At 36.8% G+C, this 17,578-nt stretch overlaps 1 protein-coding gene across 24 annotated transcripts in view; it reads right to left on the reverse strand.

Moving 5' to 3' along the window:
- The window catches only part of CAST (calpastatin), a 112,439-nt gene that overhangs the window by 35,575 nt on the left and 59,286 nt on the right, over nucleotides 1-17,578 (reverse strand). For 8 of the 24 annotated variants that reach the window (XM_081053931.1, XM_081053930.1, XM_081053942.1 and 5 more), the window contains 8 exons: nucleotides 16,605-16,664; nucleotides 11,721-11,762; nucleotides 9,398-9,454; nucleotides 8,866-8,979; nucleotides 7,722-7,802; nucleotides 2,356-2,454; nucleotides 718-798; nucleotides 41-79 (listed from right to left, as the gene is read on the reverse strand). In XM_081053931.1, coding sequence (XP_080910057.1) covers nucleotides 41-79; nucleotides 718-798; nucleotides 2,356-2,454; nucleotides 7,722-7,802; nucleotides 8,866-8,979; nucleotides 9,398-9,454; nucleotides 11,721-11,762; nucleotides 16,605-16,664 — 573 coding nt within the window. Of the gene's footprint in view, nucleotides 1-40; nucleotides 80-717; nucleotides 799-2,355; nucleotides 2,455-3,634; nucleotides 3,704-7,721; nucleotides 7,803-8,865; nucleotides 8,980-9,397; nucleotides 9,455-11,720; nucleotides 11,763-12,425; nucleotides 12,492-16,604; nucleotides 16,665-17,578 lie in introns of all 24 variants that reach the window. The other 16 variants (XM_081053949.1, XM_081053947.1, XM_081053938.1 and 13 more) reach the window with 3 other exon arrangements.

The following is a 17,578-nucleotide window of genomic DNA, read 5'->3' on the forward strand; positions in this document are numbered from 1 at the left end:
TGTTCACTGAAATCTTAGAAGACATTTAATGTAAACTCACCGAAGAGTCTGGAGGAGGCTCTGTGATCCCTTCTTTTTTCTGAAATAAAATATTCATTTGATAATATTGAGAAGGCAAAATTAATCCTTACACTCAGCAAAATGTATTGCTCAGTGAGTGTTATGGGTTGAATTGTATCCTCCCAGAATTCATACTGTTGAAGTCCTAAACCCCTAGTCCTCAGAATGTGACTGTATTTGAAGATACCACCTTTAAAGAGGTAATTCAGGTTGAATGAGGACATCAGGATGGGCCCTAATCCAATATAACTGGTGTTCTTATAAAAGGGGGCAGATATGGACCCAGAAATACACATAGTGGGAGGATGACATGAACAGATATAGGGAGAAGATTGCCATGTACAAACCAAGGAGAGAGGCCTGGAATAGATCCTTCCCTCAAAGTCCTCAGAAGGAACCAACCCTGTTCACACATTGATGTCAGTCTTCCAGCCTCCAGAACTGTGAGACAATGTATTACTGTTGTTTAGGCCATCCAGTCTGTGGTACTTTGTTATGGCAGTCCTAGCAAACTAATATAGTGGACGCCATAGTAATGACAATTTCATATGCCCTATTTTGTCTTCTAAATTTTCAAAAACTGAATATATTGACGTGACAAAGATTATATTCCAAAAAAGAAACAGTAAAGTGAAAGTAAATGGGTATTTAACTTACGGCTAGAAGTTCCCTATATTTTGGAGGAATCGTGACTTCTCTTTTACCCAATTCCTCTATGTAGATAGAACTCATTGGATCCTGGAATAAAAATCACACAAATAGGGATATTATATAATTATTTAGCTGAGGACATTATATGCATATTCGGAAATCAAAGTACTATTCCATTCTTAATTTATGGAAGTATTGAAATAAAATGTAAAGCATTAAGAAGCCAAACTTTACACAACTTTGAAATTCTAAGTTTACACAAATACTTGCCTTATTTAACTGGTTTAACAAATATATAATGCTGGAAAATATTCAAACAATATGTTAAATTTGACTCCAATATTAAAATACATTCCAATATTAAAAAACATTAAAATGTTTTTCATTGTCTAATGTTTCCAATTCATACAAAAGTACAGTTAATAACAATTCATTTCTATATAACCCAATACCCAACTCTATCAGACCTATAGTTATTTTGCATGTAATTTCTAAGAAAGAAAATTAAAGTGATGTCTCCTATTTAGCCCTTTCTAACCCCATTTCCCTTCCTTGTTAACCAGAGATAGCCACTATCCTGAACTTTAAGTTTATCATCTCTACCCACTTAAAGTTGATCATGTTTTAAAATGATTATTCTACATGTAGGTATCCACAAACAATATACAGCATTATTTTGCATATTTTCAAATGACATAGAAATGGTATCATATTCTAGATATCATTCTGTGATGTATTATTTTTATTTAAAATTATGTTTTTGGAATATATCCATGTTGATACATGAATAATCCATTTTAACCACTGTGAAGTATTCCATTATATTATCTTATCTTCTGTTGAACATAATCACTTCCAAATGTTTCAGCTGTTCTTACAAATCCTTGTACACATAGACAAGTCTCCCTCCGGGAAATCTCCCTAGATGTGGAATTGCTGGTTGAAAGCTATACACCCCTTCAACATGAACGAGTGCTAAGTCAGTTGTCAGACTTTTACACTTTTGCCAATCTGATAAGTATGCAGTGATAGCTGTCCATGTTTTAATATCATTTTCCTAACTACTAGGGAGATTTCATTTTATTTGTTTATTGGCCAACCAAGTTTTCTCCTATTTTCTATTGGGTTGTCTTTTTCTCACTTTTTAAAATTCTTTGTAAATTCTGGACACAAATCCTTTGCTGTGTCTATTGCAAATATTTCCTTCCAGACTATGGCAAGTTTTTTTCGTGTGTGTGTGTTTTTTTTTTTTTTTACTATTGAGGAACACACAATTTTCATGCTTCTTAGGAATTAAGAATAAGGATGAACTGAGGGTGGTAAATATCTAGAAATCAAAATAAGTCAAGTCCATGGGACTGATTTCAAGGACAGAAAAGTCTTTGTGACCCAACAGGCTGTTTGCCAGCACTAGTCTCAGCACAGACAATCGTTACATGTTTGCTGAATCAATGCAGTAGTATAACTATCACAGGAAAAACCATTTCCATCTCCAACACTAATTTTAGTTGCTTTTATTGATACTGACATCATCCGGTTTCGCGCTAAGCAACAGAACACTAGATATAATTTTGTGCATCGTGTCCTGATGGTTTCTCTCCTACCAATTAAGAACGAATCTTTACAGATATTAAGATCACATACCGAAACTTCAGGTCCAGTATATGTTGTGTTATCTTCTTCAGTTTCTTCAGGTTCTCCTAAAGTGTCTATTAAGTCATCCAAAGCAGCATCCATGCCTGACTGGAAAAAAAAGAAAAAAAAAGAGAGAGAGAGAGAGCAGATATTTCAATGTTATTTGTCACACATATTTCACTTTTTACTTTTTAAACTAAACAACAACATTCTGTGTAGAAAAATACCAAACACCAAAAGTTCTTCAAATATCAAAGTAGTTAAAAATCTGGGCTCCAATAGTCCATATTATTTTAAAGTCTCAGAGTACAGATTCTAAGGTGGAAAGATAAAAAGTCATATTCAGGCAAGAATCATAATGTTAGTTAAGTCTAAAGGCACTAACTACATGAACACATGTATGGTTCATTAAAGCTGCCAGACCAATCAATGTACTGACAGTTAAAAAACAAAACAAAACACAAAGAATTATGACCATGTTGTTGTATGCAAGAGGAGAAAATGTTTTATATTTATTGCTGGTCAGTAGTTTTCCAGAGTTATACATACAAAGAACCCCAACAAAATCTTGCTATAGCACTTCTTCCAAATAAAATCTATGTCAAAAATGGATTGCCCTGTGTTCCACACGTGTGTGTGTGTGTGTGTGTGTGTGTGCGCTGTTGTTGTTGTTGTTACTTGCTTGACTAAAGATGTTCACAACAGAAATAACCTGAAACGAATGTTAAACTTAAAAGAAGTGACAGTTTACTCTGTCAATATGGGTTTAAATCAGTAAAATGACTGAAAGAATGCCGCCATACTATTTTTGAGGTTAAGAATGATTCATTGTGAAGAAAAACTTGCATTTAAGGGCCAAAACAATAATTTGGGGAAGACCCTTTACTGCTTTAACTCAGACTAAAAGTGACTGTTTATTTTATTTATTTATTTTTTTTGCAACTATCATATTCCCTCTACAATTTTAGGAACTCATTTTATCACCATGTAATAGAATTTGGGGCCTGTTAGCTTTAGACTGACTCAGTTGGAAATTTCAAAATGAAGAAGAACCTGACATTCTTTAGTGATACCTCTGTTTAAAGAAGGTATCTTTGTAGGAGAGAAATTGGAATGTAAACTCCATGGAATATAACTGGAATTTTCAGAACAGAGGGTTATAATATAAAATGTTATAGTCCTTCCGGTACCTCCACCTCATGCTGTTTGCTCTCAAGAAATCAGATCATGATAAATGGAGAGACTATAAATAAATGTCTTATGCAGAAATGTACTGCTATCTTCATACCTTTCCAGATGGTTTACCCGGTTTGGATTCAACTGGTACAGTCAAGGTTAATGATTTATTTTCTGTTTTCTGGTGGGAGTTTAGAAAGGAAAAAAAACTCTTTCACATACATTTTAAAATTCGATAATATATTTAAAAATGAATTCATTATAATATTAATATTGATCATATAATGAACATGTGCTCTGTGCAAGACACTATGTGAAATGTGTTACATTCTTCAGAACAACAGAAATAATAGTAATAAATAACATTAATACTAGCTACTGTAATATAGTATATAATACTAACATAAATAATATTAGCAATGTGGAAAGCAAGGCTGAGACAGGTTAAATAATGTTTAAGACACAGTAAAATACAGAACCAAGATTTGAATTGAGAACTGTCATCTCTTTCTTTACTACTCTTGGTTCCCTCTCCCAGGGAACCCCTCCCCTGTTTCCCACCAGAAAACAGAAAATAAATCATTAACCTCTCCCAGTCAGTCTTTGCAAGACCCATGAATCCTTTTGATAAGCGGCCACTTCTAGCTGTTGCTATTTCAGTCTTTGCTCTCACACATCAAGACCCCCACACCCTTTCCTTTGGCATTTCATCACCAATTCTTTCCTTTATTTCCCTAAATTGAATTTCCTTCTTATCATTGCTTCAGTTGCCCTATCAATGACTGCCAGTAACTTTCCAGTCTGTGACGTCCATGCCTTTACCCAGACATAATCTTCTCTGAAGTCTGACCCTGGTGAGAACCCCTGTCCTGACTCACATCTCTCACAGCGGCCATGACCCAGCACAATCCCGGTTCTACTTGGCGTTTTGTGCCCTCCGTTCTCTGCACCTCTCGCACTTCTGCTTTGCCCCCATTGGCATATATCCTACACATTTCTGCCTGGCCCTGGTGGTTGTATCCAAAATCATTCTCTAGAGCCAGGGGCCAAACACTTTCAGAGCCTTCAATAAATGGGTGAAGTTGTCCGGATTAAGACAAATTAGACAATCACTTTTTTTTTTTTAATTAAATTTATTGGGGTGACAATTGTTAGTAAATTTACATAGATTTCAGGTGTACAATTCTGTATTACATTGTCTATAAATCCCATTGTGTGTTCACCACCCAGAGTCAGTTCTCCTTCCATCACCATATATTTGATCGACAATCACTTTTAATCTGAGTTAAATAGGATAAGGCCTTTCCCCAAAGTTGTTGTTTTCCCTTTTGAATGCAAGTTATTCCTCATAATGAATCATTCTTAACCTCAAAATTAGGATGATGGCATTGTTTCATTCATCATACTGGTGTAAACCTATACTGACAGAGTATACTGTCCCTGTTGCACGGCCCCGAAATCTGGATGTGGAGAGAACAGGCTCCAACTGTCTGGGTTTGCATGCTAGCGGACACACACTGGCTGCACGAGACTTAAGGCAGGTCGCTCTCCTGCAGTTCAGTACCCAAGTGTGAGAGTAGGAGAATGACTGCACCTACCTCAGGGATTGTGAGGATTCGATACAGTGTGAAAGCCAGTGTTTGGTACATACTAAACTCTTTGTAAGTACTTGATATGTAATAAGTGCTAAAGGAACGACTGCTGCGATTGTAGTGTTAAAGATACTGTGGGGGCCATCAAGGTGTGAGCCTGAGTCTGGGCAATTGAACCCACTTCCATGATTCAACCACAACCTTATGCAGACATTCATTCATGATCCTTCTGTCCTACCATTCCCCCTTCTCTCTCTCCCACTGTATGCCAAAACAATATTCTAATTGCCTCGCTACACATCTTTCTTGGGATACCTCAAAACACTTAAATTCAGCCTCTCCAAAATCAGACACCATTTTTCCTCCTCAGCCAATTCCTCTTGTGATTCCTGTCCCTCTGTCAGTAGTAATCAGAACAAGGCTCACAATTTAAGGATTCACTCACTCTCAGGGGTGCCAGCCCTGCCCTGGTACAAGCCCTCACTAGGGTTACCAACTAGAGTTACCAACCTAGTTCATTCACACTCTGAAGCCCCAGGTTATGAGATTTTACTTTACCTTTGCCCGCTGCAGCCAATAATTTTCTAAAGCCTGAAGATTTTACCTCTGCAAGGCCTCCTCCATTTCTCCCTACTATCTTGTTCTATCTCAGCTCTCATTTAGGGTAAATTAGGATTCACCAGAACTACTGAAACAGTGCCTGACCAACCTTCTACCTTCCTATCTCTATTCCATTTTATCCCATCCACTGAGGTCACTTCATCTTTCTGTAACTGGGTTTTAATCACATCACTCCATCGCTTCTCTAATCTTCAATGTTTATCCTCTGCCTGTTGAATCACTACCACATGTATCCACTCACTTTAGTGGTCTCCACAGCAAAGCCTCAACCCGTCTTTCTGGTCTTAACAGTCTGACCACTCACCTCCCTGTGCTTCACCCCACACTGGAATGCACTCTGTATACCCAGAATACATTTTATACTTTTCCACCTTAATGTATGTAAAAAGATTGCAAGCCAGCAATCGAAATGCATTGCCTCACTCAAAATGCATCTACTCAAAGCCCCTGTGGATTCCCGCAATCAGACAGAATGCCTCCATTCCTCAGCAAACAACTCCCTGCCTTAATCTGGCTTGAGTTGCAGCCCCAGGGATATTGTCTTCTTCCTACCCCATACATGGGCCAGCCTACCTCATACTTGGGTGTCCTGCTGAATCAGACACAGTGCTTTAATCACGGTATATACTTCAAAAAAATGCAGATCTGATCAATTCCACTTTATGGGAGACAAATCAAAGGCAAAGAAAAGTGAAATGATTTGCCACAAAATCCAGCACAAGTCAGTAGACACCAGAATTCCATATAAGCCTCTCCTAATTTTATTGTTTAGCTTTTACTGATAACCCTGGCTAAATTATATCTACCATGAAATTTCAATTTTTGATTACATTTTTATATCTATTCTAACATATCCAATCCTCTATTTTAAATCTACCCATTTTTCAAACCATTTCATCAACACAAGAGAGTAATGTGTACCCCTGGGACGAATTGGGGATGAGGTCTCAAGTGGTCTGATGCAAGAAAATATTATTTGAAGTTGGGTCTTTTCATTTAAACGTTTACATAAAATTTACCATTACTCTACAGGATATCTGCATTCGTTTGAACAAAACTAATGTACATTTTCCCCCAAAATCTAAGAAAAATTGATGTTTCAGGGAGATGTGACATAATTTATTCTATGACTTTCCTTACATCTATCCTGCAGGGGAATACCTTTCCCATTTTGAGAAGCAGGAAAATAAATATATACTACATCTTTCTATTTTCATTTCCACCTTCCTATTATTGCTTCAATTTCTTACTCTGGCTTCCAGCGAAATAAGTACTAGCATTTCTAGGGAGACATGGCCTCCAAACTGAGGACTCACTCTGAACTGCTATGGGTAGAAACATAGACTACTTCTCGTCTTACATTTCCAGGCTAGTATCTGAAGCGGCTCATCAAAGGAGCTTAGGAAGACTTACCCACAATTTCTCAAAAGGGCACATACATACTTTCTTCTGAGAGGGCTGATGATGTCTCCTTTGAAAACCTCCCATAACAATTCATGTAAGGTCATGGCTATTCGTGATTTACTAGTATCAAGATAGCTTGAGTTCATGGTAAAAGCTGAAATTAATGCTCATTCAAATATTCAAGGCAATTTTATTTGCTTTATTTCAAACTTATACATCTTGAAGGCAGAATCTGAGTCAACTCACATGTTAATTTCCTTGGTACTGATACCAGGCTTTATACATGGCAGTGCTGAATAAGTTTATTGAATATATACACTTTAAAATAATTTTTGGTATTTTGCTCACTCTATACCCTTTAGCTACATGATCCCCTTCACAAAATTTCATAAGTGAATAGCGTTCAGTTTTTGCAAATGACAAGTTATTTGAGTGTGGTAGCCCTGGAACCCTAAATGGTTAATGAGGGCCAGACCTACAGCTCTAGTAGAATGGGTCTACACTGAGCATACATTTCTCATAAAAGTGACCTGATAAGCATCAAGGCCTAGAAACACTTTACATCTGCTTATGAGAACTCACCTTGTCATCCTGTTTGCCGGATACCGCAGCTACAGCAGCAACACTCTTTCCACCAGCAGAAATTGTGTCCTGTGGTTGAGTCTAAGGGTGGGGATAAGAGATTAACAGGACTAAGTATTTTTCAGTGACTCTTTTTGAGATCATGCTTTGCAAATGTCATTCCTGAGCCCGTTCACCCTCATGTCCATCTACAATGGACATGTCCATTCCTTCTACTGAACACAATGCAACCGGGAAGCCCATAGGCTGGACTCAGGAGCTTACAGAGTCCGTGCAGATAACACATAGTGAAGTGGGCCAGGTAGGGACTGTGGCAAATTAGGGCCCATCCACCAGGTGCAAAGCTCTAGTCAATTCTTGCCATGTGAGCCCACGGTTGCCACAAATTCTGATTTTTCAAGAGAAGCTAGAAATTTTGATTTTATATGAAATATTCTGACTTTAATTGTTGGCAACTAATAAAAATAATTTTAATAATACTGTAAGCCAAACAAAACAGATTTGAACACAATACAAATGGGCTGCATTTAAGTGGTGGGACACAGACTTACAATCTCTGACATAAAGTACATTGTGAAGCAGGCCTACTTCTTGTATTCCAAGAGCTCTCGATGGAAAAGTTCCTTTCACAGATGTTTTTTCTTCTAATAGCTGGCCCCCAGTAGCTCTAGAAATATGAGATCTATTTCTGACTGTTTGGCTCTCTAAATTCATCTCTTCTAGAACAAGACTCTAAAAACTCTTTAAGACTTCCATGTAAACAGCAGATCATGCAGGGCATCTGTGTTCCCACAGCCCATGAGGAGAGGGGTCCAGGAGGCAGCCTCAATCCCCAGCTACTCGTCTGTGAGACACCAGAGGCTACTGCCTTACAGCCATCACAGGGTACTGCTGGGGGAGGAAAGGCTGGACGCAACATCCCCTGGACCCATCTGATGGTGCTCTTCTTAGGCCTTTCATAGGTTCACGTTCCCACAGGGCTATTTGCAAAACCAATAAAGTGATAGCACCAAATCATTCCAGTACAAGAGACATTCAGCATAGCTCTGCAGATTTATCTCCACATGTCAATGTAGACAGAGGACCTGTATCTTACTCGCTCGTTAATGTTAGTGTTTCCTAGCTATCAGTCTGACTTACTTACCTTTGGTTTTGCTGATTTCTCTGATGTTGGCTGCTCACTTGATCTGGAAACTGCTTTTTCACTATGAGCATGCTTGCTTCCTGTATCGGATGCGTGTCTGGGTAGGCTTTTTGGCTAAAAACACACACACACATGCACATTGTTAACAAGATGGCAAATACAGATACATTTCTCAATGGAGTAGAAAGTGTTCACAACAGTTGTTTTATGTAGTTTTGAATTGTGCAAATTTAAATTAGTGTGATATAGATGTGATAAAATTTCACTTTAGGTTCAAACTTTAAAATAACGCGAATCCTCCCCAATTCAGCAAGAATCATGGGTGAATAACAGACAAACCCTGCTACTGCCACCATTTTAGCCAAAAACAAGTATCAGCCAATCTTGTAGGACTTAAGTCTTCTATGTTGAAGTTTAGTATTTTATCTCTCTCTCTCTCTCTCTCTCTCTCACACACACACACACACACACACACACACACACACACACAGTTTCACCTTACGGGTATCAAGTCTGAATGATGACCATTTACCTCTGTGTGTTCATTTGGTTTTACTTCATGGGTTTTTTTCTCGTGAACCGTAGATGGCTGTTAATGTCAAAAGAAAATCTCAATTACACTGGAGCCCATTGTTTCCATATTTCCAAACAGGCTCAAGAAGAAAATTTCCAATTAGACCATTCTGCCTCTCTTGGGAAAGGCCCAGTTAGAGAATTAGATGTCCACTGTCTGGTCACTGACAATCCTACCAACAGTCTGATAACGACGATTATCAAACAAGGATAATGAAAAATTAGTATTTCAGCTATAATAAGTTTTCAAATAGGTATGTATCTCTAAATCACTGGCTGTTTTTCACAATTCATGTGGGTCTCTTGGTAACTGCAGGTCCATTCACAGGGATGTCAAATGGTGATTACTGAGTTTGTTGATAGGGGATCCTACTCTAGAAATTAATTTTTTTAATTTCTCCTTTAATAGATGGAGAAAACTGCAATTTCTTCAATTAAATGGTTTACATAGTCTTTTCTACGTTACAAGTAGAGAAGAAACCAGAAACACAATTCTCTTGAGATAGGGTAGATAAAATAGAAGACAACTTCTACCTGGCTGCTGTATTCTTCCTTTAGAATGGACTATGGAATTATCATGCTCAGGGGCCACCAAGATGCCTTAGCAAAATCAGGTAAGCCTCACCTTTCACACAGATGACCTTACCCTTGCCGAACTTAAAGTACTTCAGCCCACAGCATCTGTGTGCTTTCCCACGGGAAACTTGTGGTTTAATCTGAGTATGAGGTATGATCAAAAATTACAGGAATGATTAAATAAAAATTTATTACAGTAAAAGACACACTGCCATCAATCCCCCTCAAAATACCACCCCCTCCCTCACTTAGAACACATTTATCCCATTGTTCTTGCCACGTTCTGAAGCAGTTCTGGAAGTACTTTTTCATGAGTGTCTTTAGTTGTGCTGTCGTGGCTTCCTCGATGCCCTGAATTGATTCAAAACGTTTACTTTTCATGGTCATTTTGACTTTGTAGAAGTCGCACGGTGCCAGATCTGGTGAATAAGGTAGATGAGGACATACCATAATGTTTTTACTTGATAGAAATTGCTGTACCAGAAGCAATGTGTGACATGGCGCCTTTCCCATTGTGATCACAAAATACAGTGAATGCTGCTGCCGAGTGTCATCCAACGGAAAGGAAGGGATCTTCAATACTGGAAGCGGCGTATCAACCTTAGTAACAGTGTGTGACAAGTTTCAACTTGTCCTGCACAGTCAGTTGGGTGTGAGTTGGGTGTTGAGAGGTGTTTTAAAGTGTGTCGTAAGTCGTCTTTCATCATGACAACACTCCGTGTCACACATCATTTCTGGTATACTGCAATTTCTGTCAAATGAAAACATGACAGTGTGTCCTCATCCATCTTATTCACTGGATCTGGTACCATGTGACTTCTGGCTCCTCCCCAAAGTCAAAATGACTCAAGACATGGAGGCAGCCACGACAGCGCAACTAAAGACACTCATGAAAGAGGACTTCCAGAACTGCTTCAGAAAGTGGCAAGAACGATGGGATAAGTGTGTTCGAAATGAGGGGGAGTATTTTGAGGGGGATTAATGGCAATGTGTCTTTTACTGCAATAATTTTTTTTTCATTTAAACATTCACCATATTGTTTGACCACACCTATTTTCTTAAGCGTGCTTGAAAGAGAGAAAGAGCAGCACCCTACTGAAGAGAAACATTTGCCCTGCCTGCATACAGCCTGGGGTCTGTCTCCATGTGGACACAGATTGGCTTTTAGTCTAGACAGCCTTGAGTCAGGAAATCCAGGGAAGCTGTTCCCAAGGGAAAAGTTAGAGCTGTCTCCTGAGTAACTAGTTCTAACAATCAAGACAAGGCTGTCAAGATTAAGGCAGCCAGCCTCCTTCAGTTACCTCATCTTTAAGTTATCTAGGTGTTGAGTTCAACAAACAGTTATTCTTGATATCTCACCATTAAAGTAATTGAATACTCATTACTTTTTGCCCTCTCTCCCCTTCTTGTTGTTTTTTTAAAAACAATTATTTCACCTATAAAAAAATGTAAATTTGAACAAAATTCCTTCTGAAATATATTTTTATTTATAAAATATTACACATTAATTTTAACAATATATAAATTCAATGTTATAATTATTTTATATATACTCTATTAAATCATGTTCAAAAGAGTAATATAAAATTAATTAAATTACTGGACAAAAATCCTTTTACCATGCAGTACCACCAATGGAGGAACTTGGTTATTCATTATTATTGCCAAGAATCCAAATAACTCATTAGTTGACTTAAATAACTTACCTTAGTTGACTGTGACTTCTTTTCAGGTTCTATTTTAACAGCCTAAATTCAGAAAAAAGCAAACAGAAGGAAGGAAAGGAGAATGGACATCATTAGCAAAAGTTTATCATAGAGTTTCTTCAACTAAGGAAACTAAAAAGAGATCATCTTGATGTATCTCATAAACTTTATGTGTAAACTTTGTAAACTTTATGAGTAACTTTATGAATAACTTTATGTGTAAACTTTATGAGTTAAGATTATCATAATTTGCTTGGAATTATAACTCTAGAAAAACACTTAAGCACACTAATAAGAGTCTGCTTTTATTATTTAGGTACCAATTTACATCTTACTTTTTCCTATTTTATCAAAGATATGTAAAGATTTATTACTATGAACATTGCAGCTAATACCTATGCAAAATACAATTTAAAAACCTCATCTTTTAAAGTCACTAGCATGATCGATCTCTGTATGAGTGAACTACTCATCACAGGTTTCAGTAACAGTATAAAACAATGGGATGGTGACAGAATTGAGGGCACAGAAAGCAGTGAAATTTATGTTCAATGCCAGGATGTGAGCGATGGGTGATAGCCTACCAGAAAGTCTGTGACAGGACTGAGCATTACAGAGAATTGTGAACTGCAATTAGCACATGCTGAGAAGCTGAAGTGACAATTAGTAATTAGAAATGTGCTCTAGTACAAGGAAATACATCACCTGTGTTTTGTGTTTTTTCTTGTTAGGAGGATGCAGTCCTTCCTTCTTTTGGCTGATTGGAATGGCCTAATATAAGAGTATAGCCCCCAAGTGTGGTGTTATTTTATCTGACAATCAAATAAGTACCATGTATAAATAGGGCTAATATTTTATATCAAGACTCATTCTACTGATCTACTGCATTTACTCTGTGTAGATGTATATAACTGCAAGAAATTGTAGGTGCTTAAATTCTAAAGTCTCAAGCAAATATTTCAGTTTGGTGGTTTTTGCCTTTTTTTTTTTGGTGATAGAAAATTTGTAAGATTTCCATTAATAAAATTAATTTCAGATCCCTTTCCTTCTCCTTCTCTGTGTAAAGGCTGCTTGAACAATATTTTTCCACCTACACTTCTCATGTTTGGTTATGATCAAAGGAATGGTGACAGGAAGTTTTCTGAAACTTTGGCAACCTAATCTAACAATTTTGTAAATAATGTATGGATTTTTACTGCACAATACAAATCTAGAGATCTAATCTAAAGTTCTAGGAATGCTTCTGAAGACCTGGTTATAATTTAAGATCTTTAGTGGACAATTCTAAAAAGTTTTGGCCAACCAAAGGTTACCTGTGTCAAAAAACACAATTCCTTAAGTACACACATGCATTTTTGGTATAGGCAAGACAGGAAAACAGGAATAAAACTTGATTAAATGTTTTATGAAGTTTTCAAAGTAAGAGATTAAAAATCAGACCTAATGCTTGCTGCCATTTTTTTCCCTTTTATCTGTTTGGTGGTATTCACATAAACTTGTTTTTTATTCTATTATCTAAAGAGGCTAATGCCAGATATTCTCCTAATTTATCATGTCTTGTGCTTCCTTAATGAAGATACATAAATTCCTCCCATAATGTACCCTTGTTATGCCAACACACTTATGGTTTTGGGAAAGAAACAAAGCTCATGATCAAAGAAATGTTTTTAAAGAAATTTCAAATTTTGCATCCTTTCAAACTAGGTCCTAGTTAATGAATTTCCATATGTGCTACTATGCTTTTTTGAGTTGGTGCAAATGTAATTTATTAAATGATTAACAAGGAAAATAAGCAAGCTGTTATTGTAATGGTTTGAATCTATTAATAGTTTCTAATTTGTACTTTGGCAATGAAGATTTTGCATGGAAGAAATCTACAATACAATTAAGAATGTACACTCACAGATGCAAGCAGCTTATACTGAAATGTACATTTTAATCAGGAATCACTAATACATTTCCTAAATTTATTTCTGGTGATGGTGGTGGTGCTGCTGAACATAGTAATGAGGACAATAATATGTAATGCTTATTAATCACCTCAGTACCAGGGACTGTTCTAAACTTCACATGTACCAACTCAGTGAGTCTTCATAATAATCCTGTGAGACAGAATCATCATCACCACCACCATCATCATCATCATCACCATCACCCCCATTTCATGGATGAGAAATTGAGGCACACACAAGTTAAATAACTCCCCGAAGATACCCATAGTGGAGCTGGGGCTGTGTGTTCTCGATCATGGCATTGTCTGTCTGGACCAGGCAGCTCCTCCTGGGCACTCTCCAAGGCACTGTCCAACACCCTTTTATGTCTGTTTGCTTACACAGTCTTGTGAGATAGGTACCATGTGTCCCCGAAAATAAGACCTAGCCGGACCATCAGCTCTAATGCCTCTTTTGGAGCAAAAATTAATATAAGACCCGGTCTTATTTTAACATAAGACCGAGTCCTATATAGTATAGTATAGTATAATATAATATAATATAATATAATATAATATAATACCAGGTCTTATATTAATTTTTGCTCCAAAAGAAGCATTAGAGCTGATGGTCTGGCTAGGTCTTATTTTCAGGGAAACAGTACTATTATCATTCTCCTCCAAACCTTACAGATAAGGAAATCAAAGCAAAGAGGAGTTTTTCAACATCACAATATGGAACTAGGATTCCAAGCAGTCCATGTGTTGTACCGTGTTTCCCCGAAAATAAGACCTAGCCAGACAATCATCTCTAATGCGTCTTTTGAAGCAAAAATTAACATAAGACCCAGTCTTATTTTACTATAAGACCGGGTAATATAATATAATATAATATACATAATATATATAATATAATAAATATAATACCAGTTCTTATATTAATTTTTGCTCTAAAAGACACATTAGAGCTGATTGTCTGGCTAGGTCTTATTTTCGGGGAACACAGTAGCCTCTCAGAGATTTCATCCTGATGATTTGATTAGAAGTGATTTGACCTTCCATCTCACACACAGCCATGTGACTACCAATTCTAATATGCCAGGGGCTTAAGAGAGAGAACTTAGATCTAGACATATCACCACCTTTCAGAGCTAGACTGAATTTCATTTGAAAGGTGTAGAACATGACAAGGCTTTGGTATAGGTGTTATGAATTTAACGTCTTTTCTCTAAAAGCTCAAAATATTTGGAAAAATATGCTTATCTAGTTCATAGAAATCTCTAAGAGTTTAGCAAAAACGTTATGAGCCAAACATCAGAAGCACATGAGGTAAGATTATTAATGAGAACAGTGTAACTGAAATCCATTAAGGAAAGAGAACTGAGGCCAAAAGTGGCCCTGAGTCAGCCATTGGTGATACTTCAGCATGGGCATCTTATTTTTGTCTCTCTTTCTCTTCTCTCTTCTTCTACTTTCCTCTCTCTTTTCCCTTCCTCCACTTCCATAGGACTGCCAGGAGTTCTCATGATTAATACTTAGTGATGGCTGAAGAGTTTGCTGACACTTGCTCTGGAAAACTTAAAATAACCATTGGATTTCAAGCCAAGAGTCAGGGGAGGTGGATTAGAATCAGGCAATGGGTAACATGCAAACCAAAATAATAAAAAGGAAATCTTGTATTTTTGGCTCTTCTTTCTTTGGTTTTCACGGACTCTAAGGTCAATGAGAAATGTTTTTTTGGTAGATGCTTCTACTATAGTTTTAAGATTTTAAGATTGAGATCATATATATTTTTAAATTTTTAAGATTAAGCTTGGCATAAATAAGTAGTGACAGCTAATAGATTAATTATAGATCAGATACTGTATATTTTAAAAACAATTAAGAAAATAATGTAAATGTAAGATACAAGATAACAATTTTAGATTAAAAATTAAAATAAATGTTAGATGACATTTATAAGAGCTTAGATTCAGACAGCATGTTTCAAGATATTTGCGATGTCCTTTAAAAAGAGTTCAAGATTAGGCCATAAGATCCCTCAATAGTAGTACTAAATTATGGCATAGAATCCCACCGGGATAGCAAAGTAATATGGAAGACAGAAAATAAACGTGTGTCGGTGATTTTAAACAAGGGCAACTTAATAATAATGGAGCTGAGATAGCTCTTAAAGGCACTAAAGAATACTGGCTCATAAAAATTAGTTGAGAATATCTTGAAAATACCCCCTCTTTAATCCTCCAGCCCAGAACATTCCCAAGAATCAGAGCTTGAGACATGGTAACCAAGGGAGAGGGTTTAAGACAGCTTCAGCCAACTCCAGAACTAGGCTTACTCTATATGAAAATCCCATTGGAGAACACTGTTTTATTTTTTCCCTGAAATTCCAAGAAATAATTATTAAAATAAATCTCAAATAGAGCTGAACAAAGGTTTATCATTAAGATGGATTAAGATGGTGCCCCCCATGACTCAAATTTCAAAAAGAAACTTTAGAAAGCATATGAAATAACCAGTATCTGTTTCACTTCATTCTATGTTCACTTAGTATAACTTTTCTCATTCTTATATTTAGTTTTAGAGGACTAGAATAATAAAATAATTTTAGTAAGAAGAATTTATACTCTTATTTAGATCCAGACAAATGCACTTAGATTATCTTACAAATAAAAAACTCAGTCAAGTCTAGGACCAAAAAATTCTGGGTGACTACACTTTTCTACATATTCTAAAATAATGTGGAAATGTATAGATGCTGTTTGAGGTGAATATTGAAAGGAAAGCTGAGTTTCCAAAGACCCCCACAAATGAGAAAGAAAACGTGTACTTCTATAACCTAAGCTTTCTAGGATATATAACTCATCTGTCAACTACTAGTCTACATTTGTTTTGCTTTACATTAATCAATTTACAGGCATTCGTGCAAGTGTGCCCCGGAAGACTCCTCATACCTTGGTTTCCGTGGGATTCATACTGGAAGACTTGATGGGTGAAGCCAAGGAAGTAGATACCTAAGAAGGAAAGAAACAGAAAGTCTGATTCTAGTTCATCTACAACCTACTTCATCCTTCAGCTCCTATTAACCATACTCGTTCTTACCTCTTTACCTTGGTTTCACCTTGTCTAGAGTACTACTCCCACAAAAGTCCAGTAGGTAGTGTTTTCCAAGGGTGGTAGAAGCCTTTGAAACCAGATCAAATGGGTTCAACTTTTGGTTGTGCTACTTACTAAATAATCTTGGGCAAGTTACTTAAATTTTCTGTTCTTTAGTTTCCCTTTTCTCATTTTTTCTTTAGTAGATAACAAATACCTTGTAAGTTTATTACTGCCTGGTATATAAGTGTTCAGTAAATATTATTATCTTTATTGTTTGTGTTATTTTTTAGAAAGAACTCGGAAACTTGACAGACTTTTGTTCAAATGCCAGCTCAGCCAATTACTAGCTCTGTGACTTTGAGTCTCAGTTTCCCAAGCATATAAAAATGGGGTCTATAATATCTATTTTGTGGGGTTGTATTTAAAATAGTGTGTGTAAAATGGAACAGTGTAGGTGCTCCTTAAATTATTAGTTGTACAAGATAGAAGGAATGGGACATAGCTCTGGGAAACAGAATGAGGTCGATTAGAATTGTCCATTCAGTGTCATGTAAGGAAGAGATGTGGGAGACGGACTGCATATCTGTCTCATCTAGGCTCCTCCCTGGAGGGCAAGGGGGATGAATGATAACTGAAGTGTTCAAGAAACACCTTTGCCAGGGACACGAGAGGGTAGTGGAATATGCCCCGAAGCAGTGGGATGTGTGAGTGATAGTTGCATGGGACTAAGTACCTGCTCTAGCACTTAACTTATATTACACTGGTTAATATTAAATAGACAGTTACTATCTTTGTGAATTCCAACCCAGGCTCATTAAACCTCCTTAAC

Source organism: Rhinolophus hipposideros, assembly GCF_964194185.1.
Source record: "Rhinolophus hipposideros genome assembly, chromosome: 7".
Lineage (NCBI taxonomy): Eukaryota > Metazoa > Chordata > Mammalia > Chiroptera > Rhinolophidae > Rhinolophus > Rhinolophus hipposideros.